Raw genomic sequence first — 26,623 nt, 5'->3', positions numbered from 1 at the left:
GAGACAATTTGACTTCCTCTCTTCCTATTTGAATATGCTTTGTTTTTCTCTTGCCTGATTGCCCTGGCCAGAACTTCTGATACTATGTTGAATAGGAATAGTGAGAGAGGGTATCCTTGTCTTGTGCCAGTTTTCAAAGGGAATGCGTCCAGCTTTTGCCCATTCAGTATGATATTGGCTGTGGGTTTGTCATAAATAGCTCTTATTATTTTGAGATACATTCCATCAATACCTAGTTTATTGAGAGTTTTTAGCATAAAGCGGTGCTGAATTTTATCAAAGACCTTTTCTGCATATATTGAGATAATCATGTGTTTTTTGTCATTGATTCTGCTTATGTGATGGATTACATTTATTGATTTGAGTATGTTGAACCAGCCTTGCATCCCAGAGATGAAGCTGACTTGATCATGGTGGATAAGCTTTTTGACGTGCTGCTGGATGCAGTTTGCTAGTATTTTACTGAGGATTTTCACATTGATGTTCATCAGGGATATTGGCCTGAAATATTCTTTTTTTTTGTTGTGTCTCTGCCAGGTTTTGGTATCAGGAGTATGCTGGCCTCATACAATGAGTTAGGGAGGAGTCCCTATTTTTCTGTTGTTTGGAATAGTTTCAGAAAGAATGGTATCAGCTCCTCTTTGTACCTCTGGTAGAATTCAGCTGTGAATCTGTCTGGTCCTGGGCTTTTTTGATTGGTAGTCTATTACTGCCTCAATTTCAGAACTTGTTATTGTTCTATTCAGGGATTTGACTTCTTCCTGGTTTAGTCTTGGGAGGGTGTATGTGTCCAGGAATTTATCCATTTCTTGTAGATTTTGTAGTTTATTTGCCTAGAGGTGTTTATAGTATTTTCTGATAGCAGTGTTGATAGCCCCTTTATTATTTTTTTATTGTGTCTATTTGATTCTTCTTTCTTTTCTTCTTTATTAGTCTGGCTAGCAGTCTATCTATTTTGTTAATCTTTTCAAAAAACCAGCTCCTGGATTCGTTGATTTTTTTAAGGGATTTTCATGTTTGTATCTCCTTCAGTTCTGCTCTGATCTTAGTTATTTCTTGTCTTCTGCTGGCTTTTGAATTTGTTTGCTCTTGCTTCTCTGGTTCTTTTAATTGTGATGTTAGGGTATCAATTTTAGATCTTTCCTGCTTTCTCCTGTGGACAGTTAGTGCTATAAATTTCCCTCTAAACACTGCTTTAGCTGTGTCCCAGAGATTCTGGTACATTGTGTCTTTGTTCTCATTGGTTCCAAAAAACTTATTTATTTCTGACTTAATTTTGTCATTTACTCAGTAGTCATTCAGGAGCAGATTGTTCAGTTTCCATGTAGTTGTGCAGTTTTGAGTGAGTTTCTTAATCCTGAGTTCTAATTTTATTGCACTGTGGTCTGAGAGACTATTTGTTATGATTTCTGTTCTTTCACATTTGCTGAGGAGCATTTTACTTCCAATTGTATGGTCAATTTTAGAATAAGTCCAGTGTGGTGCTGAGAAGAATGTGTATTCTGTTGATTTGGGGTGGAGAGTTCTGTGGATGTCTTTTAGGTTCGTTTGGTCCAGAGCTGAGTTCATGTCCTGAATATCCTTGCTAATTTTCTGTCTCATTGATCTGTCTAATATTGACAGTGAGGTCTTAAAGTATCCTACTATTATTGTGTGGGAGTCTCTAGGTCTCTAAGAACTTGCTTTATGAATCTGAGTGCTCCTGTATTGGGTGGATATATATTTAGCATAGTTAGCTCTTCTTGTTGCATTGATCCCTTTACCATTATGTAATGCCCTTCTTTTGTCTTTTTTGATCTTTTTTGGTTTAAAGTCTGTTTTATCATAGACTAGGATTGTAACCCCTGCTATTTTTTGCTTTCCATTTGCTTGGCAAACATTCCCCCATTCCTTTATTTTGAGCCTGTGTGTGTGAGATGGATGTGAGATGGGTCTCCTAAATGAAGCACACCAATGGGTGTTGAGACCAGCTAGGTCATGGAGACCCTAACCCAGCGGTGCTAGAGGAATTAAAGACACACACATAGAAATATAGAGTGTGGAGTGGAAAATCAGGGGGCTGACAGCCTTCAGAGCTGAGAGCCCTGAACAAAGTTTTACCCACATATTTATTGACAGCAAGCCAGTGATAAGCATTGTTTCTACTAGTTTATAGATTAACTAAAAGTATTTCTTATGGGAAACAAAGGGATGGGGTGAAACTAGGGATCGGTCTCTGGCTAGTTATCTGCAGCAGAAACATGTCCTTAAGGCACAGATCGCTCATGCTGTTGTTTGTGGTTTAGGAACGCCTTTAAGCGGTTTTCCTCCCTGGGTGGGCCACGTGTTCCTTGCCCTCATTCTGGTAAACCCACAACCTTCCAGCAAACCCACAACCAACCAGCATGGGCGTTATGGCCATCACAGGCATGTCACATTGCTGCAGATATTTTGTTTATGGCGAGTTTTAAGGCCGCTTTATGACCTGATTTGGGGGCCTGTTCCCAACAGATGAGTCTTGACTCTATTCACTTTGCCATTCTGTGTCTTTTAATTGGGGCATTTAGCCTGTTTACATTTAAGATTAATATTGTTACATGTGGATTTGATCCTGTCATGATGCTAGCTGGTTATTTTGACTGTTAATTGATGCAGTTTCTTCACAGTGTCAATGTTCTTTACAATTTGGTATGTTTTTGCAGTGGCTGGTACCGGTTTTTCCTTTCCATATTTAGTGCTTCCTTCAGGAGCTCTTGTAAGGCAGGCCTGGTGGTGACAAAATCTCTCAGCATTTGCTTGTCTGTAATAGATTTTATTTCTCTTATGAAGCTTAGTTTTCCTGGATATGAAATTCTGGGTTGAAAAATCTTTTCTTTAAGAGTGTTGAATATTGGCCCCTACTCTCTTCTGGCTTGTAGGGTTTCTGCAGAGAGATCTTCTGTTAGTCTGATGGGCTTCCCTTTGTGGGTAACCCGATCTGGCTGCCCTGAACATCTTTTCCTTTATTTCAAACTTGGTGAATCTGATAATTATATGTCTTGGGGTTGCTCTTCTTGAGGAGTATCTTTGTGGTGCTCTCTGTATTTCCTGAATTTGAATGTTCACCTGTCTTGGTAGGTTGGGGAAGTTCTCCTGGATAACATCCCTGAAGAGTGTTTGCCAACTTGATTCCATTCTCCCCGTCACTTTTAGATACACCAATCAAATGTAGGTTTGGTCTTTTCACATAGTCCCATATTTCTTGGAGGCTTTGTTTGTTCCTTTCTATTCTTTTTTCTCTAATCTTGTCTTCATGCTTTATTTCATTAAGTTGATCTTCAATCTCTGATATCCTTTCTTCTGCTTGATTGATTTAGCTATTGATACTTGTGTGTGCTCTTGAAGTTCTCATGCTGTGGTTTTTAGCTTCATCAGGTCATTTATGTTTTTTTCTAAACTGGTTATTCTAGTTAGCAATTCGTCTAACCCTTTTTCAAGGTTCTTAGCTTACTTGCATTGGGTTACAACATGCTCCTTTAGCTCAGAGGTTTGTTATTTCCTACCTTCTGAAGGTAGATAATACCTTGATACCAGGTTTTCCTCATCTTCATCAATTTATCTACCTTTGGTCTTTGATGTTGGTGACCTTTGGATGGGGTTTTTGTGTGGACGTCCTTTTTTGTTGATGTTGATGCTATTCCTTTCTCTTTGTTAGTTTTCATTCTAACAGGCCCCTCTGCTGCAGGTCTGCTGGAGTTTGCAGGAGGTCTACTCCAGACCCTCTTTGCCTAGGTATCACCAGCAGAGGCTGCAGTACAGCAAAGATTGCTGCCTATTCCTTCCTCTGGAAGCTTCATCACAGAGGGCACCTGCCAGATGCCAGCTGGAGCTCTCCTGTATGAGGTGTCTGTTGACCCCTGCTGGGAAGTCTTTCAATCAGGAGGCACGAGGGTCAGGGACCCACTTGAGGAGGCAGTCTGTCCCTTAGCAGAGTTTGAGCTCTGTGCTGGGAGATCCACTGCTCTCTTCAGAGCTGGCAGGCAGGAATGTTTAAGTCTACTGAAGCTGCACCCACAGCCGCCCCTTCCCCCAGGTGCTCTGTCCCAGAGAGATGGGAATTTTATCTATAAGCCCCTGCCTGGGGCTGCTGCCTTTCTTTCAGAGATACCCTTCCCAGAGAAGAGGAATCTAGAGAGGCACTCTAGCTATAGTGGCTTTGCAGAGCTGTGGTGTGCTCCACCCAGTTCAAACTTCCAGGCGGCTTTGTTTACACTGTGAGGGGAGAACTGCTTGCTCAAGCCTCAGTAATGGCAGATGCCCCTTCCCCCACCAAGCTGAAGCATCCCAGGTCAACCTCAGACAGCTGTGTTGGCAGCAAGAATTTCAACCCATTGGATCTTAGCTTAATGGGCTCTGGGATGGTGGGATCTGCTGAGCTAGAGCACTTGGCTCCCTGGCTTCAGCCCCCTTTCCAGGTGAGTGAATGGTTCTGTCTCACTGGTGTTCCAGGTGCCACTGGGGTATGAAACATAAACTCCTGTAGCTCACTCGGTGTCTGCCCAAATGGCTGCCCACTTTTCTGCTTGAAACTCAGGGCCCTGGTGGTGTAGGCACCCAAGGGACTCTCCTGGTCTGCAGGTTGCAAAAACTGTGGGAAAAGGGTAGTGTCTCGGCTGGAGTGCACCGTTCCTCATGGTACAGTCCCTCATTTCTTCCCTTGGCTTGAGGAGGGAGTTCCCCGACCCCTTGTGCTTCCCAGGTGAGGTGACACCCCACCCTGCTTCAGCTTGCCTTCTGTGGGCTGCATTCACTGTCTAACCAGTCCCAGTGAGATGAGCCGGGTACCTGAGTTGGAAGTGCAGAAATCACCTGCCTTCTGCGTTGATCTCGCTGGGAGCTGCAGACCAGAATTGTTCCTATTCAGCCATCTTGTCAGCCACTTAAAGTCTGTTTTGTTTGGTAATTGTGTCACCACTATTGTATTCTTCTGATTGCAGTATGTGTGGTATATCTTTTAACATTCTATTACTTGCAACCTATTTGTATCTTTGAATTTAAAGTGCATCTCACGTAGACAATATATAGTGTAGTTGGGTATCACTTTTTAAATCTAGTCTGACAATCTGCTTTTTGATTGGCTTGTTTAATCCGTTAACATTTAATGTTATTATTGATATACTTGGATATACTTTGTCATTTTACTTTTTGTTTCCATGTCCTTCATGTGTATTCTATTCTGCATTAATTCTGTTGAATTAAATGAGTATTTTCTAATGTGGTATTTTCATTTCTTTACTTTTTGCTGTTTATTTCCAGTTGTTTATTAATTTCTCTAGAGCTTGCTACATACATATTAACCTATCAGAATCAATTTTAGATTTATACTAATTTAATTTCGGCAAGCTATAGAAATGTTACTCTTTTGTACTTCTGTCTCTCTGTAATTTATGGTATCAATATTACACATATTATATCTTTAGATGTTACAAACTAAACAATACCTTGTTATTATTTTATGTAATTTTGTATCTTTCAAATAAGCTGAGAGTAGAAAGGATAGGAAGTATATATTTATAGGTTTTGTCATCTATAGCCTTCTTATTTATCATTTGTGGTTCTCTTCATTTGTTCCCTGGATTCAAGTTACCATATGAATTTTTTTTTAGCCCAATACAGCTTCTCTCATGCACCTCTTTTGTGTTATTATTGGCAAATATATATATTTATGTGTTATAGGCCCAGTTTATACATTATGTATAAATTCTTCTGTGAAATTGCTTTTAAATTAGTAAAAGGGAAAAGAGTAGAAGAAATGCATAGTTCTACTGTCTTTTTGATTACATAATTACCTTAATTGGTGCACTTTGTTTTTTTGTGTGTGTGGATTCAGATACTGGCTGGCATCACATTTTTTTATTCTGAATGACTTCTTTTGGAATTTATTTTAAGCTAGGTTTGTGGCAAATATTGCTAATTATTTCTCCTGCCAGTTTAAATCTACTCTTGAGCCCTCTTAGTATTTTTACTTTTCAACTCTTGCATTTCCATTTCATTCTTTTTTGTAATTTCAGTCTTTATTTATATTCTCTATATGATGTGATTTTATAACCATATCTTCTTCAGTTTTGGTTTCCTTTAATTCTTTTAACATATTTATAATGAATTATTTGAAGTGTTTATTTTTTTAAATCCCACATCTGGTCACTGTCACAGATAGTTTCTGTTGCTTACTTTTTTCCAGTATATGTCCTGTTTCCTTACAAGTGTTACAAATTTTTGTCAGAAACTTCACATTTTAGATAATATAGTTACGTGTTTCTTAATGATGGGGATGTGTTCTGAGAAATGTGTCATTAGGCAGTTTTGTTTTGTGAACGTCATAGGGTATACTTATACAAACCTAGATGGTATAGCTTACTACACACATAGGCTACATGGTATGGCCTTTTCCTCCTAGGCTACAAGCCTGCACAGCATGATACTGTACTGAATATTGTATATAGTTGTAATACTGTGGTATTTGTGTATCTAAACATATCTGAATATTATAAAGGTAGACTAAAAATAGGGCATTATCATCTATGGGACTAAGATTGTATATGCACTTTGTTGTTGACAAAACATAATTATGCAGCACATGACTGTATATTGTAGCAACTCTGAGGTGAAGTTGCTGGGTGAAGCCTCTGATGTATGTCCTTGAAAGACGCAGCTTGGGTGTACCCACAGCAGTTTTGGCAGGGCTGTCTCTGACTGTCTCTTTTCTGAAACGTTCACTCGGGTGATTGATCTATTGCTTTCAACAGTGCCCTAGGAAATAAATTGCTCTACTGATCCAGTTAAATTTAGGTTTCTTGAAGTATTAGTTCTTTAGGTCAGTGTTTGAGATATGTTCTGATCCCAGTATTGCTTCTCCCAGGTGACTGTCTGTGTTGCTGTCTGGCCAAGTTGTAGTTTAGCTTATAACTCCAGTGAATCTGTGAATCTCGTCTTAGTTGAGCTTGTCTACACTTACATGCAAGTGAAACCAGCTCCTCTGAGATTCAGAGCTTTCTGTTCTGCAGCCTGGTTCTCTTCCCTGGGGAAATTCTCTGAGCGATAGCGCTGAAGCTGAGGCTGGGGACAGTGGTGTGCTTCTTTCTGGGTGACACCCTGCTTTAGGAGCTGAGCACTTGATGTAGGGGTAGCAGGAGCCCTAGGTATCATCAGCTTACAGTCCTGATGTGGAACCCTTACACCACGAATTGGGGTAAGGGTGATGGAGGACTCAGTATTCTTAGTGTTCCTCTACCTGATTTAGAGCCTCTGTTTCAGGAGTTGGGACTAGGTGGAAGAAGGTAGCCATCACCTCTCAGCCAGATTCATCTGGAACTTAATACATTCAGCAACACGGAGCTGGGGGTAGATGAGAAATGCTGACATCCTTCCTTTCCTGGGAGATAGTCCATTAACTGCAATTTGGGTGGAGAAAGAACCCTGTGTTAGGCTATAGAAATCTGGAATGGAGTGTCTCTCTCTCTCCCTCTCCTTGAGCTGAGGGAAGGGAGGAAGGGAGCAGATTTGATATGGTTTGGTTGTATTCCCACCTAAATCTCATGTTTAATTGTACTCCCCAATGTTGGGGGAAGGACCTATTGGGAGGTGATTAGATCATGGGGGCAGATTTCCTCCTTGTGCTTGTGATAGTGAGTTCTCATGAGATCTGGTTGTTTGAAAGTGTGTAGCACTTCTCCCTTCACTCTCTGTTTCTCTCCTGCTCCATCATGGTAAGACCTGCTTGCTTCCCCTTCACCTTCAATCATGATTCTAAGTTTCCTGAGGCTTCCCAGCCATGCTGCTTCCTGTACAGCCTTCAGAACTGTGAGTTAGTTAAACCTCTTTTCTTAATAAATTACCCAGTCTTAAGTAGTTCTTTATAGCAGTGTGAGAACAGACTATTACACTATTTTTACAGACATTCGATAGACTTCTTTGAATAAATGTTTATTTTTTCTATGCCCTTAGGACAATTTCCAAAGACTGTTTAATGGTTGTTTTTTCAAAAGAATTTATAGCAGCTTTGTTGGAGTTTGCAGAGCTCCTCCAGCTGTCTAGTCAGAAGTCTGTCTCCTTCAGTTATTTTTTTAGTAGTAGTCATTACTTTATTCAGTTTATTTCTTCTTGCACACATTGTAATAATTTATATTATGAATAATAATTTATTTTCTCCTAGAAATAGTTTTAATCCAACTCTCCAAATTCATTGACATGAAGATATTTATAGTGTTTTATGTAGTCATTTGTTTTTTCTTTATATATTAAATTTTACAGCTTTTTTCTGTTGTTAGTACATTATTTGATGTTTTTCTTATGTATCATGGATTTTACTGTCCTTCTACCTGAATTATAATTTTTTTTATATTTCTCAGGGATTCATTCCTTCTTTGATTTTTCTTGTTCTCTTTTCCTAACTTGCTTTCTTGTGTTAACCTTGTTCTTTATGTAGACTCTTGCTCATTTATTTTCTTTTTATTTTTTGGGTAAATCTAGTTAGACTATAAATTTACTTTTTATTACTATAATTGCATCCCACAATTACTGATATGTTTATCATCATTTCTAAATATTTAGTCATATCTACTATTATTTCTTTTATAGTCATTTGTTATTTAGTATTTTATTTGTTTAAAAATGTTTGAGGGATTTTTGTTGTTGATTTTTATTTTGATTTTTTTGTGTGTCAGAGAGTATGGATTACATATTATAATATTGAAGTTTTGGATTTTGTTGACTTCTTTCAAAGCCTCCTTTTGATTATTTTTATTTCTGGAATGCTAATTAAACATATTTATTGGCCAGGCGTGGTGGCTCATGCCTGTAATCCCAGCACTTTCGGAGGCTGAGGAGGGCAGATCACAAGGTCAGGAGTTCGAGACCAGCCTGGCCAATATGATGAAACCCCGTCTCTACTAAAAAAAAAAAAAAAATGTAGCCAGCTCAGTGGCAGGTGCCTGTAGTCCCAGCTACTCGGGAGGCTTAGGCAGGAGAATCACTTGAACCTGGGAGGTGGAGGTTGCAGTGAGCCGAGATCATGCCACTGCACTCCATCCTTGGTGACAGAGCAAGACTCTGTCTCAAAACAAACAAACAAATGAACATATTTATTAGGATTTCTTAACTTATAATTCAGAACCTTTGGCTTGTCTTTCATATACCAGAATCTTTAAATGTGGTGTATTTTAGGTACTCTCATGCAATTTACCAAATGTTTCTTCAGGTATGTTATGTCTGCCGTTTAGCTTATCTATTTCATTTAAGTTATTTATTTTTGAACTTTGGTGATTTTTTCTTTTTATTTCAATGACTATATTTTCATTCTCCAATATATTAGATCTTGCATTTTTATAATCCCCACTTGTTTTTGGTCATATTCGCCTGTTTTTGTTTTATAATTTCCTGTTCTTAATTTATTCCTTTCTTTAACATTTTGAGGATTTACATTTTTACATTTTATTAAATTTTAATAATGTACATATACTTCTTTGTATCCTTACCACCAATAAAATAGGTTTTATTGCTCTTTTATCTATATAGTGGATGTAAAAAAACTGTATCACTTATAATTTGCATTTTCCTTAATACTGTTATCTTTGAGCTTCTATTTATATGTGTTCATTTTCCCATATAAGATTTTCTGTTTATATATTTTACCTGTTTTCCTGTTTTTGTGCTCTTGTCAATTTCTAACAGTACTTTGACTATAGATCAGTGATTCTCAAATTATGGTGTGTGAAACTCTGGGAGTCCCTGAGACACTTTCAAGGGATCAGTAAGGTGAAAACTAATTTCATAATTATACTAAGATTTTATTTGCTATTTCTACTGTGTTGATATTTGCACTTATGGTGGGTAAATTACTGTCACTTATTTAGTAGAAAGCAAGGCAGTGGCCTTGAACTGTACTGGCAATTGAATAACTTCTTAGTTGAGACACTGCTGAAAACAAAAGCCAGGTTAACAAGGAAGAAAGTGGCAGAAGTTTATGCATGTGCTGTTCCTATCATGCTGGAGAGGCCTCAATTCAAAAGTATCTCCTGTTGGTACCTTAGGGGCCTTGCTTACATAATATTTTAACAAAGAGTCATAAATCCAATTTAGTGACAAAACAAAGGAGAGAGCAATTCCAGTCTTCTAAAAGGTTTGAAAATGTGGGATGATAGTAAAATCTGTTCCCAGATTCCTTTGGTGCCTGCTGGTGCTTTCTCTGCACAGATTAGCAAGTGTTATCTCCAGTAAGGAAGGATTGGTGTCCTGCCCTTGGGCAAATGGAGGCTAAGGCCTGAATGGTCCCCTCCATTTTCAGCATCTTTAACCTTACAACCTTCAATATTTGGGGGAGAGAAATACTTTGTTTTTCTTCAGTTCCCCTTTTAGAGCTTTAGTTTTAGAAAGTTTTACATATTAAAGTCCAAGTTGCTAGCTTTGGGGAGATTTGGGTTAGAGGTTCTAATCTGGCAAAGGGGGAGAAATAGATTGAAACAAGTAGAAAGCAACAAATTGGGTTCCATGTCTTACTGAATGAGTCTCTTTGTCCTAAGAATAATTGGCTTAGTTGAACAGATGAGCCTGATTTCAGGAGGTGGTGTTATAGGTGAATTTTTTTCAAATTCAGTCTCTATATGGTATAAGCACACTGGTATTTAGCTGGAAGCATTTTTATGGAAAACAGAAAAACAAAAGTTAATATCTGAAGCAGTCTGCAAACTAGTCTTTGAGTTTGGAGGGCAATCAGCTGAGAATATTTTAGATTTTGACTCAAAACATTTCAGTTGGGATGGACAAGGAGTGGCAATTTGATAGATTTTCCCAGATTGTTGTTTGAATCAGGGGTTCCACTGAACTTTCTGTACATACATAAGTTGTTGTAGTGATTTCTCCAAAGTTTATATCAGGTTGTCTAGCATTAACTTGCAGGACTTTAGGAAAAGCAGTTTTGATGTCTAGGGATTTAGAGTCAGATGAGTGAGTGGGAGAAATACTGGAAATTTTAGTCTGGAGAGTCATAGTCAGATATTGGAAGAAACTAAAAATTCAAGACTCAGCCTAGATAATTTTTAAAAAAACCCCAAAAGCAAATGGACAAAGCTAGAATCTAATAACAAGCGCACTATAGTTTTTAAATTTTTCTTGAAACATAATTTTTCTCTCTCTGGTCACTTATTTCTACCAAAGATCACAGTGAGTCCGGTTTGGTTGTAAAACAAGTTTTAGCCTCATTATAGTTGGCTTGATTAGTTATATAAACTGTAGCAAGGCCGGGTGCAGTGGCTTACACCTGTAATCCCAGCACTTTGGGAGGCCGAGGCAGGTGGATCACTTGAAGTCAGGAGTTCGAGACCAGACTAGCCAACATGGTGAAACCCCATCTCTACTGAAAATACAAAAATTAGCCGGGCATGGTGGTGCACGCCTGTAATCCCAGCTACTTGGGCAGCTGAGGTGGGAGTATCGCTTGAACTTGGGAGGCAGAGGCTGCAGTGAGCAAAGATTGCACTGCTGCACCCTAGCCTGGGCAACAGAGCGAAACTCCATTTCTAAATAAATAATTAAATAAATAAACTGTAGAAAAAATAATGATTGACCTTATTATAGGCTCTTTTAAAGTTGGCTTTGCTGAAACTTGTCATAAGGAAAAGACTTTTAAAATACTCTCCAGGTTAGGAAGTCAAGCCATGGACTCACCCTCAGATTTTACCTGTAGTACTTGAGTGAATTCTTTTCTTGAAGTCCCCAAAGTATTTAGAGTATTCTGCACCTCTCAGAAACTGATATTATTTTTACTTACCACAAGGCTAGTAACCCTGTAAAGGAACCATGTAGACAGCTTACTTGGCCAGTTTTTCCAAGGGATTAATTGGATCCTAGTTAACCTTTAGTTCCTTAAAGCAGCCTGGTCATACCTGAAAATGTGACATCCCAATCAAAGCCTTTGTAATATGTGTTTTTAACTGTGTCTTATTATGAAAGGAAACAGATTCTTATTAATGTTATGCAAATAACTATATTGCCATAAAACAAAAATATTTATGGTTAGTTTCTCAATTCAGAAGAAATCAGAGAGAAAGGTAAATGTTTTGATTTTGCTTACAAAAATATACTTTACCCAATTCCTGCAAACTATAAGTAGCTTAAAAAAAAAAAAGCTTTCTCGACTCTGGAAAAAGAAACAAAAAATAATCAGCAATGTTTTCAACAAAAAGTCATTAAAAATTATTTTAGTCCTGCATCAGTTCAGTCCCACCTAATTCTTTTTCTGCTTGATGTTAGATTAGCAATTTTATGAGTCTAGTTTTTAAAATGGGAGTTATTCAAATTCTTAACCAGTCTAATTGTGTTATCGCAGTGATGTCGGAAAACTGTACTTAAGTGTATTTAAAGTCTATTCCATGAATCTTCTTGAAGACAATTTAGGATTTGCAGAGAGCTTTTGAAGAAAAACAAAAGCAACAGAATAAAGCAGTAACACATCCAGAATGTTTATTAGGGACCAGTTCTGCAGGCACTTTTGCCTAGCAACTCCAATAATCTCAGACTCCCAGAAGGCAGAAAGATGTTCAGTGCATCAGGTGCTTAAGAAGACAGTTTTATCGTGAAGAAAAGGATTCCTGTCTTGTGGAGGGAAGTGTTTACCAGCCAGGGGCTAATCATGCAAGCAGCCTCCCACCTGCAGCGTTAACTCTTTTATGCACATAAGCTGATCCTGAATTGTTGCTGGTTTGTGTGTACTTCTGCTGGAGGCTCAGAAGAGTATACTTTTGATACAGTGTTTCAGAGAATTTGGGGGGTATTTTGACTTAAATTCAGACTTAGTTCTATTTCAGGAAATACCTTCATATGGGTCAGATTTCTGGAGAGAAAAAGTTTTCTTTCTCTGTCCCCAGTCATACTGTGACTCACTAGAGTTTCTAGCTCTGACCCTTCAGGTTCAGTTATTCTATGTGATATTTGTATGTATTACATATCTTTGATGTTATAAGTCATGATATATGTATGTATACATGATAAATGTGTACCTATGCTGATGGATGAATCAGTACAAAAAGCATGTTAGAATTCCTGTTCAGAAATGAAACCTATAGAGGTTTGCTTAGCAATTAGAAGCTGTCTGGTCTCTACTCCGAATACAAAGATGGAGGGTAGCTAACTATGTGTACTTAATTTTAGCTTAAATGTGTAGGTAGGAAAGTAAACAATGGCTGGGTGCACTTCAGTGTGTGCAGGAAGCTTTTCCTGAGCATAATCCAGGAACAGGCAGGGAAGTCTCCCTTGTTTGACAGAAGTAGCAACAGACCACCCTGTTTTGGAAGATGAACTTTTCTGACTTTTGGTATTGTAGTGAATTTCTTTTCATTTTTATTTTTCTTGTGTCATTTCAGTGAGAATTTGGAATGGGTAAAATATATATATATATATATATATGTATATGTGTGTGTGTGTGTGTGTTCTCAGTTCCAGCTGTTGTACTCAATAAAACTAATTGTGTATCTATTAGAAACATATATTTTTGAATATTGTTCATAATTATATGAATTTAATTTCTTCCAAGATAAATATTTAAACTTAGAGAAGTGTTATACCTGAGTTTGAGCAGCATAGTGTTAAGGTTAATAGAATAGGCTCTGGGACCAAGCTCCGTAAGTTAGAATCTTAGTTTTGAAAGCATAGGCATTGGACATGTGACATAATCCCTGCCTCCCTCAATTTCTTTATGACAGATAGAAAATCTTAATGATGCTGAGAGATTCAAATGAGTCACTATTTGTGAAGTGTCTATCATAGTATTTGGTACTTAGATAAGTGTTGGTACTTAGATAAGTGTTGGTAGAAGGTAAGTGTTGGTGAACTAAAAATAAATATAATTGTATCTAAAAACATGTACCAAGAATTTATACCAAGTAATCATATTTCTTAAATAGTTACAATATGTTTGGATTATAAGTAACCATTTTTTTTCTTTCTCTTCTTAATTTTTTACAGCTTATCGTGAGCCTCATTATTATTATCAGTTCACAGCTCGATATCATGCAGCTCCCTGCAATAGTATTTATAATATTTCTTTTGAGAAGAAACTTATTCAGATTTTAAGCAAACTGCTTCTTGACCTTTCATGTGAAATTTCCTTACTTAAGTCTGAATGCCATCATGTTAAAATGCAAAGAGCTGGTTTGCAAAATGAATTGTTCTTTACATTTTCAGGTAAGTCTATACAATTCATTAGAAAAGCAAATGGAGAATACATAACTAAGAGTTAAAAAATGTTGTTAATTACAGCATTTTTACGATATAAACACTATATATCCGAATATATTTTGTTCTCTACTTTGACTTAGTGCTATTAACCCCTCAAATAGAATTCTACTGATTCATGTACTAATGAAAAGTTTGCTCTCTCAATAACACTGTTATGATAATTTACTGTAGAGTGGAATTTAGTGTAAGGAAAGTCATGCTATTTAGGTATAATGATTTAATTTGTAAAATCATCTAATTATAAGATGGGTTAATATCATAGACCAGAGGTACCATTCAGCTTAGTATGCTTTTCTTAATAATGTGGAGTAGAGGCCCAATATTTTCTGGAAAACAAAGAATTGGACTTTATACTTATATCTTTATATTTATAATGGTTTATGAATGACCACTTAGGAATACCCACCTATGTGTTTTTAAGAGGTCCCAGTGACAGTAGGGCACCCCTTCCCTTTCATCACAAATGTTATTGCTTGCTAGTTTCCTTCCTCCTTTTTTAGTGTGTGTTTTTTTTTTAAATCATTATTTATCTGCTATCAGAGTTGGATTGTATTTAACCATTTCTCTGACTTTCCCTTCTGTTTCTTTTTTGGCCATCTAGGATTGAAGTTTTAGAAACACAGTTGAGAGGCATGAAGCTTTAAGGGAAAAAAACAAGAGAAGTTCAGCCTTATTTTCTGTCTTTTATCTTCCTTACTTTTCTCCTGTCTTTCCTTCTCTTCTCCTCTCTTTCCTTCTCCTCGGCCCTCCCCTCCCCTCGCTACTCCTTTTCCCTTCCCTGCCCTCCCCTCTCTCTCCTCTTCTCCAGAAATACATTGAGAGGTTTTCTCCAGCCCTTGGGTCTGTTTAATAGGTAGATCAGTTCTTAGAAAACCTGAAAGTGTGGCTTTCTTCAGGTTCAGCACTTTGGGAGGCTGAGGCAGGTGGATCACTTGAGGTCAGGAGTTTGGGACCAGCCTGGCCAACACGGGGAAACCTGCCTCTACTAAAAATACAAAAATTAGCTGGGCATGGTGATGTGGGCCTGTAGTCCCAGTGGCTTGGGAGGCTGAGGCAGGATAATCACTTGAACCCAGGAAGCTGAGGTTGCAGTAAGCCGAGATCATGCCACTGCACTGCAGCCTGGCTGACAGAGTGAGACTGTTTAAAAAAAAAAAAAAACAAAAAAAAAAAAACAAAAAAACAAAAGCTGAAAATGTACTGGAACTCATAAAAGAGATGATATCCAATAGAAATGAAGCATTATGGGACTTGATTTGCATTTCTCCAAAGGCAAATGTTGTTGAGCATCTTTTCATGTGCTTATTGGTCATTTGTGTATCTTCTTTGGAGAAATGTTAATTCAAGTCCTTTGCTCAATTTAAAATTGGGTTGTGTGTCTTTTTGGTGTTGTTGTAAGAGTTCTTTATATATTCTGAATACTGTATTCTTATTAATATGTGATATGCAAATATTTCTTCCATTTTATGGGTTGTTTTCTTACTTTCTTAATAATGTCCTTTGATACCCAATTGATTTTAATTTTGATGATGTCCAATTTACCTGTTTTTTCCTTGTGTTTCTTGTACTTTGGGTGACGTTTCTAAGAATATGTTGCCAAATCTGAGGTCATCAAGATTTACTCCTTCTGTAGTTTTAGCTATTACACTTAGGTCTAAGATTCATTTTGAGCTAATTGTGTATATAGTATGAGGTATGGGTTCAGCCTTATACTTCATATTTTGCATGTGGCTATCTGGTTGCCCAAGAACATTTGTTGGAAGAGACCATTCTTTTCTACATTGAATTGTCTTGGCACCCTTGTTGAAAGTCAGTTAACCATAAATATGTGGGCTTATCTCTGGACTCTCAATTCTATTGCATTGTTCTGTATTTCTGCTCTTATGTCAGTATACCATTTTGATTACTGTTTGATTTGTGGCACTTTGGAAATTGAGAAGTGAGAGTCCTCCAATTTTGTTCTTCCTTTTTAACATTGTTTTGGTAATTTGAGATTATTTTTAATTCCATAGGATTTTTAGCATCTCCTTCTCCATTTCTGACAAAAATCACCATTGGGGTTTTGATAAGGATTACATTGGATCTGGACATAGCTTTGGATATTATTGCCACCTTAACAATATTAAGTCTTTTAATCTGTGAACACAGGTAGCTTTGCATTTATTTAGAACTCGTTTCTTTCAGTATCACTTTACAGTTTTCAGTGTATAAGTATAGTGCTGTAACTCTTGATAAATGTATTTCTAAGCATTTTATTATTACTGATGCTATTGTAAGTAGAATCTTCTTAATTCCCTTTATACTTTGTTCATTACTAGTGTATAGAAATACACTAGGTTTTTTAAAAAATGGATTCTGCATCCTTGGTTGAATTCCATTGTTAGCTCTAATAGTGTTTTTGGTTATGTTTTTTTTTTGTGAAATCTTTAGTAGTTTTTGTATAGAAAATCATGTTGTCTGTGGATAGCAATAGTTTTACTTCTCCCTTTCCACCCTGGATACATTTTACACCATTTTCTTGCAAAGTTGCTCTTGTTTGAACTTCTAGCACAATGTTTAGTAGAAGTGGCAAAATTGGCATCTTTGTCTTGTTCTTGATCTTAGGAGGAAAGCTTTCAGTCTTTCACTGTTGAGTATGATATTTGCTGTGGGTTTATAATGAAAGGATTTTGTATTTTGTTAAATACTACTTTTGTATGAAATGAGATTATCATGTATATTTTTATTTTTCACCCTGCCTTCTATTAATGCAGTGTACTCTATTTTTATTGTTACATTTTCAACAACCTTTGCATTCCTGGATTATACCCTACTTGGTCATGCTGTATTCTTTACCATACTACTGGAATTGGTTTGCTATTTTTTTATTAAGAATTTTGCATTCATAATGGATATTGGCCTGTAATCATATAATTTTCTGGCATTGGTGTCAGGGTAATGCTAGCTTCATGATATGAGTTAGGAAATGTTACCTCCTCTTCTGTTCTTTTGGAAGAAAGTGAGATGAATTTTATTTAATTCTTCTTTAACTGATAGAATTCATTACTGAAGCTTTTGGATTCTGGGTTTTTCTTTGTTGGCAGGTTTTTGATTACTGATTCAAACTCCTTACTTAATTATAGACCTATTCATATTTTCTGTTTATTCTTGAGTCAGTTTTGGTAGTTTGTGTGTTTCTAGCAATTTATTTCATTTAGGTTACCTAATTTATTAGCCTACAGTGGTTTATAGTGTTCTCTTGTTATCCTTTTTATTTCTGAAAGGTAGGTAGTAATGTCTCTACTTTGATTTCTCTATGTGAATGTTTGTCAATTTTATTGCATTTTTTCCAAAAACCATTTTTTTTATTGCTTTTTCTCTTCTCTAGTTTATATATTTTCTACTCTTTATTATTCCCTTCTTTTTGCTAGCTCTGAGTTTAATTCGTTTTTCTTTTTCTAGTTTCTTAAGGTGTGATATTAAGTAATTGACTTGAAATCTTTCTTCTTGTTAAGTATAGGTGTTTACACCCATACATTTCCTTCTGAGTACTGCTTTAACTGCAACCCATACTTTTTTGGTAAGTTGTATTTTCATTTTCATTCATCTGCAAGTATTTTCTAACTTCCCTTATACTTTGTTTTGACCTGTTTGTTGTTTAGGAGTATGGTGTTCAATTTCCACATGTTTGTATACTTTCTAGACGTCCTTCTGTTAAGGCTTTCTGATTTCTTTCTTTTGTGGGATAGAAGTCTAGTCCAAATGACCACCAAGATGGCTAAATAGTAGAAATAAGAGATTTATTGTGACATCAACTTGCAGTTTGGGAAGATATGATCTTTGGTGTGGACTGAAGGCACTCTCTCTTCCAAAGGGAAAGGGTCTGTATTGACAATAGGGTCTTATATATTCAGCTTGCTTTGGGTAAAGCTATACATATTTATGAGGGGGGTTGAACACATGTACAATGGGTAGACATGTATGTAACTTACATTCCATGTTCACTTTGGGGTGGGTTTTAGCATTAAAATGAGGTAGAATTTGGCTCTGTCTATTGAAAGGCTGACTATAAACACAGAGAATTTGTGCAGTCTCTATAGCTTGCTGAAACTGGCTTAAGACCTGCAGTTGCCTTTCAGGAAGGAGTACTTGTAAGGCAGATTCTCTGTCCATTCAGAATTTTAGTGGTCTCAGTTGTAAATCAGAGTTAGGAAGGGAGTCTGGCAATTTGTCTGATAGCTCCTGTTGTTAAAGAGTTTAGCAAGGTGTGTTTGCGTGCGTGTGTGTGTGTGTGTGTGTGTGTGTGTGTGTGTGTGTGTTTTGTAGCCATAGAATTTTAGGGAATTGACATGCCAGCTGAGCCCTGAACCTTTAGCTCATAGCTAATTTTTGTTTCCTTAACCTTGGGGTCCATCTTAGTTGATAAAGGGGCATCTATTTTTGTTTCTCAGATTACAGAAGCTACTTTATATCATTTTCATCTTCTTATACTTACTGAGACTCTTTTGTGGTTACACATATGGTCTATCTGGAGGAATGTTTCATGTGTACTTGTGAAGTATGTGTATTCTCCTGTTGTTGGGTGGAGGGTTCTGTGCATATTGTATAGATCTAGTGTTGTTCAAGTACTCTATCTGCTTATTGATCTTCTGTCTAACTTTTATATTCATTATTGAAGGTGTGGTATTGATGTGTTCCACTATTATTATCTGCTTTTCCCTTCTGTTCTGTCAATTTTTGCTTTATATAATTTGAGACTCTGTTGTTAGAGGCCTAAATACTTATAAATGTTATATGTTCTTTAATACATTGGCCCTTTTATCAAAATATAGTGCATTTCTTTGCATCTTGTAACAATTTTTGACTTAAAGTTTATTTTATCTGATGTTTGTATATAGATCTGTTTATATTTTTTGTTTCTTCTTGAGTTAGTTTTGGTAGTAGTGTGTTTCCAGCAATTTGTCTATTTTATCTAGATTTGATGACTATTTGCACAAAATATCTTTTTTCATCCATTTACTTTTAATCCATGTTTTTTTTTTTTTGTTTTTGCACCTAAAGTGAATCTTTTGTAGACAATAGTTAGATCCTGCATTTTTATCCATTATGTCCACTTCTGCCTTTTAATTGGTGCCTTTAAATTAAGCCACTTACATTTAAAATTATTACTGATAAGGGAGGACTTACTTTTGCCTTTTTGCTACACATTTTCTATATTGTGTGGGGTTTTCTTACATTAATTGACTATTTTTAGAGCAGTTTTTACTTTATAGAAAAGTTGAGCAAAGTATAGACACACACATTTTTACATGCATAGTTGTATGTAAAAAGTCATTAACAAACCCAAGGTCACTTTGATTTTCTTCTTTGTTTCCAGCTTTCCAATTTTGTGTATTTTACAGATATCTCCGTGATTATATTATGTAGTTAATTTTGGTTAAATGTATAAGTCTAGATTTATTTGCATGTGGATATCCAGTTGGTCAAGCATCATTTTTTAAATGACTATATTTTCTCTCTTGAATTGCTGTCTTTTCCTTTGTGAATGATCAATTGAGTATATTAACATGGGTATATTTCTGAGATTTCTGTTCACTTATATTGGTCTCTGTTCTTTCATCAGTAGTACACCGTCTTGACTTCTGTAGTTTTACAGTAAGTCCTGAAGTTGAGTAATGTCGGTCTTCTGTATTTCTTGCCTTTAATAATGTGTTGGCTGTTCTAGGTCTTTTGCCTTTTCACATAAATTTTAGAAGCAGTTAGTAGATAAGCACAAAATATTTTACTGATATTTTGAGTGTCATTGAGTTTAAAGTATATATCAAGTTGGCAAGAACTGACATTGTAACAATAGTGGATCTTCCTATCTATGAACATGGAATATCTTTTTATTTACTTAGATCTTTGATTTTTTATCAGAGTTTTACAGTTCTTCTCATACAGACTTTGTACTTATTTTGTTATATATTTCATTTTTGTTAGTGTAGTGGCATTGCATTGTTTTCAAATTATAGCTGTTTATTACAAGTACATAGGAAAGCAATTGACTTTTTAAAATAATTTTAATTGTATAAATTTAAGATGTACATGTTTATATACACACATATGTACACATTAAAATAATTACTGCAAGTCAAGCAACCTAGCATATCTATTATCTCACATCATTATCTTTCTTTCCATCTCCAACTCATGGTAAGAGCATGTAAAATGACTCTTCTTGCAAGTTTTTAGCATAGAATACAGTATTATTAACTAGAGTCCTCATGTGGTACATCAGAACATCAGATCTCTAGATTTATTCATCCTTCTTAACTACAACTTTGTTCACTTTGATTCACATCTCATTACCACGACCCCTGCCCTGCCCCTAGGTAATCACTATTCTACTTCCTTATTTTATGTATTTAGTGTTTTTTTTTTTTTTTCTTAAAGTGAGATCATTCTGTATTTTTCTTTCTGAGCCTATATTATTTCACTTAACATATGTCCTTTAGGTTCATCTGTATTGTTGCAAATGGCAGGATCTCCTTTTTTAAGGCTGAATAATATTCCTCTGTGTTTTGTGTGTGTGTGTGTGTATATAATGCATTTATTTATTTATATTTATCCAGTCATCCATCATTGAACACTTAGGTTATTTCCATATCTTGGCTATTATGAATAATGCTGCAGTAAACATGGGAGCACAGATACATGTATGAGGTTGTGGTTTCATTTCTTTTGGATGTGTAGTCAGAAGAGGGATTGCTTGGTCAAATGGTAGTTCTGTTTTTAATTTCTTTAGTAACTTCCATACTGTTTTCCACAATTGTTGTAACAATGTACATTCCTGCTAACAGTATACAAGGGTTCTAGTTTCTCCACACCCTCACCAGTACATTATCTCATGATTTTGACAGTAGCCATCCTGACAGGCATGAGATGATATCCCATTGTGGTTTTCATTTGCGTTTCCCTGATTATTGGTGATGTTAAGTACTTTTTCCTTTTTTTCTTCTTCTCCTTCTGGTATTACCATTTTGTATATTATACAACTTATGTTATTATTCCACAGTTCTTGGATATTCTTTTCTTTTTTTTAATTATTTTTTTGAGAAATTTCTACTGATGTATTTTCAAGCTTCAGTCTATTTGATTCTTTCCTCCAGCCCACTGATGGGCTCATCAAAGGCATTCTTCATTTTGGTTAAAGTGATTTTGATATCTAGCATTTCCTTATGATTCTTAGAGTTTCCATCTTTCTCACTGCATTATCCATTCTGTTTTTGCATCTTGTCCCATTTTTTCCATTAGAACTCTTAGCATATTATTCATAGTTATTTTACATTTCTGTACCATAATTCCCAAATCTCTGTCATATCTGAGTTTGGTTTTGATGGTTGCTCTGTTTCTTGAAACTGTGTTTGACTTTTAGTATGTTTTCCATTTGTGTGTGTGTGTGTGTGTGTGTTTGTGTAAAGCTGACCAGTATGCACCAGTAGTAAGAAATTAGTTAAATAGTTGTTATAGTGTGTGATAGTTCTGTTTATCTGGCTAGAATTTGGGCTTTGTTTACTGTTTATTGTAGTACTAGAGGCTACATTTTTTTTTTATCCTCTTGTTTTTGTCTTTCCTATGGTCTTTGGGTGATATGGAGACTTTTTCTTGAGTAAGACTTGAAATGCTTTCCATTATAATACCATGGCATTATATGGAACTCTGTAAATATAGTGGTAATATATGCATGTATTGGGGGGTAAGCATCCTGTAAGTCTGTGATTTGCTCTGTTTTTTCAGAGAGCCTGTGTCCTTTGCCTGAGACCTTCACAAGCGCTTCTCTTTCTCACTTTACACTGAGAAGGCTAGAGAGGCTTTGAATTTGGTATTTCCCTTCCCCCAGGTCAGTGAAGCTCTGGTAAAAATGAAACTTTGTTAAGCTATTTCTCTTGAGGCAGGGTTTCCAAAATACTAGTTTTACTTCAGATGCTCTTGTGTACTTTGGTTTGGTTTACTTCCAACTGGTTACTTTTCTCCTTCCCTTTGCCAGAAGCACAAGGAGATTTTCCTCCAGTCTTAACCCTGAGAACCTGTTGGGTTTCCTAGACATAAAGCTCATGAAAGTTTGGAAGCCCTCCCCTGCCGCCCAAGAATGCGCCCCATTTTAGTTTTAACTGTGGAGCTTGTCCACCCTGAACTTCGTAGCAATTATAATTTAAATTATCCTGGTAATGGCTCCCATAGCAGGCTTCTGCTCCTGGTAAGTTGTGATTCTCTGTATACACCTACCTGCTTCTACATTTTTGGAAGCTGCAGTTTTCCCAGTGATCTCAATTTTCTGATGGGTCTAAGAAAAGTTGCAGATTTTTTTGTTGTTGTTGATACAGGCCTGACAACTGACAAGTTCCTTAGATGTCAAATAGAAACCAGAAATTGTCTCATATCTTTTTTTGTTTGATTATCCCTGTTGCTACCTTCTTTTGTGTTTAGTTATTTATAGAGTACCATTTAAATTTCCTTCTCATTTCATTTTATTAATATATTTTAGTTATTTTCTTGGTGGCTAACCTGAGAACTGCAATTAGAATTTCAAACTCATAAGACACTAGTTTGAATTGATTCCAGCTTAGTTATAATAATATTCCAAAACTCTGCTCCTGTGAAGGTCATTCCTTCTCTATGTTGTTGTCCCTAATTACATTACTATATATTGTGTATCTACTAACATAGATTTGTAATTATTGTTTTATTCATTTGTCATTATTATCATATAAAAAGATGAGTGAAAAAAGAATAGTGACTTTTATATTTCTCTATATTTACCTTTTATGTTTACCCAGATGTACTCCTATGTAGTTACTTTTGCCAGTGTTCTTTTTCTGTGTGTGTAGTAACAAGTTACTATCTATTCTTCATCAGCTGTTCATTTTTGGAAGATGTTAGATTCTCCTCCATTTTTGAAAGCTTGTTTTGCCAGATACAGGATTCTTGGTTGAGTGTTTTTATTTCAGTTCTTTAAATATATCATCCCACTGCCTTCTGTCCTCTGTGGTTTTTCATGAAAATCTGATGTTCATCTTATTGTGGATACCTAGTATGCGACAGATTACTTCTTTCTTGCTGCTTTTATGATTCTCTGTCTTTTATTTTTTAAAAAATGGTTGCCCATTTATTATAAATGATATTACAGAAAATACAGATATACTGCCAGATGGAAAAGATGCACAGGGCAAGGCATGTGGGAAGGTGCTTGGAACTTACATGCTCCCTTTGGGCATGCCACCACCCAGTATCTCTGCATGTTCAGCAACCTAGAAGCTCCTGTCTTTGATTTTTGAAAGTTTCATTATAATTTGTCTCAGTGTGGGATTCCTTGTATTTACCCTGTGTGGATTCTATTTATCTTGTATGTGTTTTATAAAATTTGGGGAATTTTGGCCATTATTTCTTCAAATACTCTTTTTGCCACTTTCTCATTTTTCTCTCCTTCTGCGACTCCCATCATGTATATGGTGGTACACTTGATGTTGTTATACTTGCCTTAGGTTCTCTTCACTTAAATTTTTTTTTCTTTCTTCTCTGACTGGATAATTTCAGTGAACTATCTTCAAGTTCACTAATTCTTTTGCTTGCTCAAATCTGTCATTGAAAATGTTTAGTGAATTCCTCATTTCAGTTGTTACAATTTTCTGCTCCATAATTTTTATTAGATTTTTTCTGTAACTTATTTTGCTTTATTGATATTCTCTATTTGAGAATATCATTTTCCTTATTTTCTTTGGTTCTTTGTTCATGATTTTCTTTAGCTCTTTGAGCATATTTAAGATAGCTGATTTAGAGTTTTTGTCTAGCAAGTCCAATGTCTGTTTCCTCAGGGACAATTTCTCTTATATTTTGTTCTCTGTGAATAGGCCATACATTCTTGTTTCTTTATATAACTTCTATTTTTTTTTTAAACTTTACATTTTAAAATATTTTAATGGATACTTTTGAAATCAGATCCTTCTGCCTGTTCAGCGTATTTGGTTGTTGCTTGTGTGGATTGTAGTTGTTTGTTTTATAATTTTCTGCATCTTTTGTCATGTCCTCTGAAGTCTGTCTTCCATTTACTTGAAATTTTGTTACATATTTAACCTTTGAATTCTTTTTAACCTTTGTGGTCAGCTACTGACTTAACAGATATTTTCTTAAATTCTGTGTTGAAGTCATCATTTGTTGACTTTGCATTCACCTGGTTGTTGTAAACATTTGATCATTTTCTGGAGTTCTGACAAAAGTTGATTCTGGCCATTTTTGTTCATTTTTTTTCATGTTTCTATGGAAAGAGGTGGCCAGCAGTTTTCCTCTCTACTATTTTCGCTGGAGTCATTGCTATCTTCTGTATTTTTTAATCTCATAGAAAACTTATCTTACAAAAAGCTAGGTGATTGTATACAGGATGAGGTTAGTCAGCTAGCCTAAAGAGGGGATATGCAAGAAGCTCAGGAAGAGATAGCTGATGCAGACAACATGAGTGTCAGTGTGGTTTACCTGATATGGTGGGGATGGATGTAGTGTCTGTTGTCTGTTAACACCATTAATACTGGATTTGGGCTGAAACAGTCTCCTAGATATTTGTTACTTTAGCAATCTTTTATGTATACTGATTCTGAAAAGATAGTTAAGAAAATACCTTGTATTTCTTTTGATTCTATGTTGTGGTTTCTGACAGTTTTGCGTTAGTTTCATGAATAGTAGATCTTAATGAATTTTTAAAATTGCCTTAAACTTTTATAAGGATTCAAAAGTAAGAAAATTTTACATCATCATGATAATTCAATCTCATAATCATGTTATGATGCATTGGTAGACTCAGGTCTGCCACCCTCTGAATTACTTTGTGGACAATCCATTCAAAACCTGTACCTTAGGTGTATAATATTTAAAAGACCTGGCTACAGTTTACTAGTGCTTTTCATAACTCTACATATGTTTCTTTTGTTTTCTTTTCTTTTTTTTTTTGAGACAGAGTCTCACTCTGTTGTCAAGGCTGGAGTGGATAGGCATGATCTCAGCTCACTGCAGCCTCCGCCTCCCAGGTTCAAGCGATAAAATTTAGAGATTTAACTTTTCTTGGGCCTAGATTTAGATAACTTCATTTTAAAAGGACTTAAGGTAAAAATAGAATATAAATAAAACCTTTTCTCCCCCAAGTCTGTGACCCTAGTTGGACCTCTGTCTGAAATTAACTGATTTAATTTTATAAAATCACTAGGTTGAATTTTGTTGTCTGTAATATTGTATAGTACCTCATAATATCAATTCAGATGGCAAGAGTGAAGTTTCACACCATGTATGGGTTTGGGAAGGATTTGAAAGAAATATGTTGAAACAACAAAATAAAGATTTCTCATTATTCTAGGAATATACTCCACGTATATTCATACTTTTATGATCAATTTTATGATCTTCATATCAACAGTTGTCCATCAGACATATTTTACATGACATACTAGGTAAATGTTGGTAATGTAGAGTAAGGATCCCTCTTCAAGATTATATTATGGTAAAAACAATATGCATATAATAATAGTACAACTTATATAAATACTGTAGAAGAGTTACCAAGTGTTTTATGGGTTCTGAGGAAGTGAAGATGTTATTAAGGAGATGAACAGTTAAGGAGGCCCGTGAAAAATTATTGGTGTTTTGAAAGAATTCTGTGGAAAATGAACAACTTAAAGTCATGTACACAGGCATTATAGAGCAATATTTGGAGTAGAATAGCGAATGGATAGCATACAAGTAGAGTTATGGGAAAAACAAAATTGTCAAGATCAGTAGTAAATAAATTATAGAGATTTTGGTTGCTGGATTGAAGTATTTGTTTTTAAACATATCCTCATAACTGGAAAGGGTGACAAAAATCACATTATTCAGCCCCTTGTTTTACAAATTAGAGTAGAAACCTCAAATGTTATTTTACATTATACCTGTGTTTATTAGTAGACCTCCTATAGAACTCAGGCTAGAAATCAGATTTCTTTCAATGTATTTTTTAAGTCTTGTAGTACAATAGGAACATTTCTCAGATGATCTTGCAGAGACAGTACTAATTTCTACATTGCTAAATTCAATGGGATTTTGTTGATTTTGTTCACTTACGTATCCCAAGCCCCTAGAGTAATTCCTGGCACACAGTAGGCTTCTGGCAATTATTTATTAAATAAATGAATGTGTGTCTGAATATAAATATTCATCATTTTAGTTACCATGGCCAGCTACTAAAATCCAACCTCATTTCCCTTTCCAATATTGTGATCAGAGTTTATCCTACCTCTATCATTTTGCAGCTAGAGATTAAGAATTGTGATAAATGACACACAGTATATTATATAGAGTTAAATACTATATTGAATGAATGCACATAAATGTATAC

The 26,623-nt window shown here is 35.7% G+C and overlaps 1 protein-coding gene across 1 annotated transcript in view; it reads left to right on the top strand.

Moving 5' to 3' along the window:
* The window catches only part of ZPBP (zona pellucida binding protein), a 149,639-nt gene that overhangs the window by 47,122 nt on the left and 75,894 nt on the right, over positions 1-26,623 (top strand). The window contains exon 5 of the mRNA XM_010357494.2: positions 13,975-14,193. Within this exon, the coding sequence (XP_010355796.1) occupies positions 13,975-14,193 (219 nt within the window). The remainder of the gene's footprint in view (positions 1-13,974; positions 14,194-26,623) is intronic.

Source organism: Rhinopithecus roxellana, chromosome 6 (assembly GCF_007565055.1).
Source record: "Rhinopithecus roxellana isolate Shanxi Qingling chromosome 6, ASM756505v1, whole genome shotgun sequence".
Classification (NCBI taxonomy): domain Eukaryota; kingdom Metazoa; phylum Chordata; class Mammalia; order Primates; family Cercopithecidae; genus Rhinopithecus; species Rhinopithecus roxellana.
This window is presented reverse-complemented; position numbering and strand designations above follow the sequence as displayed.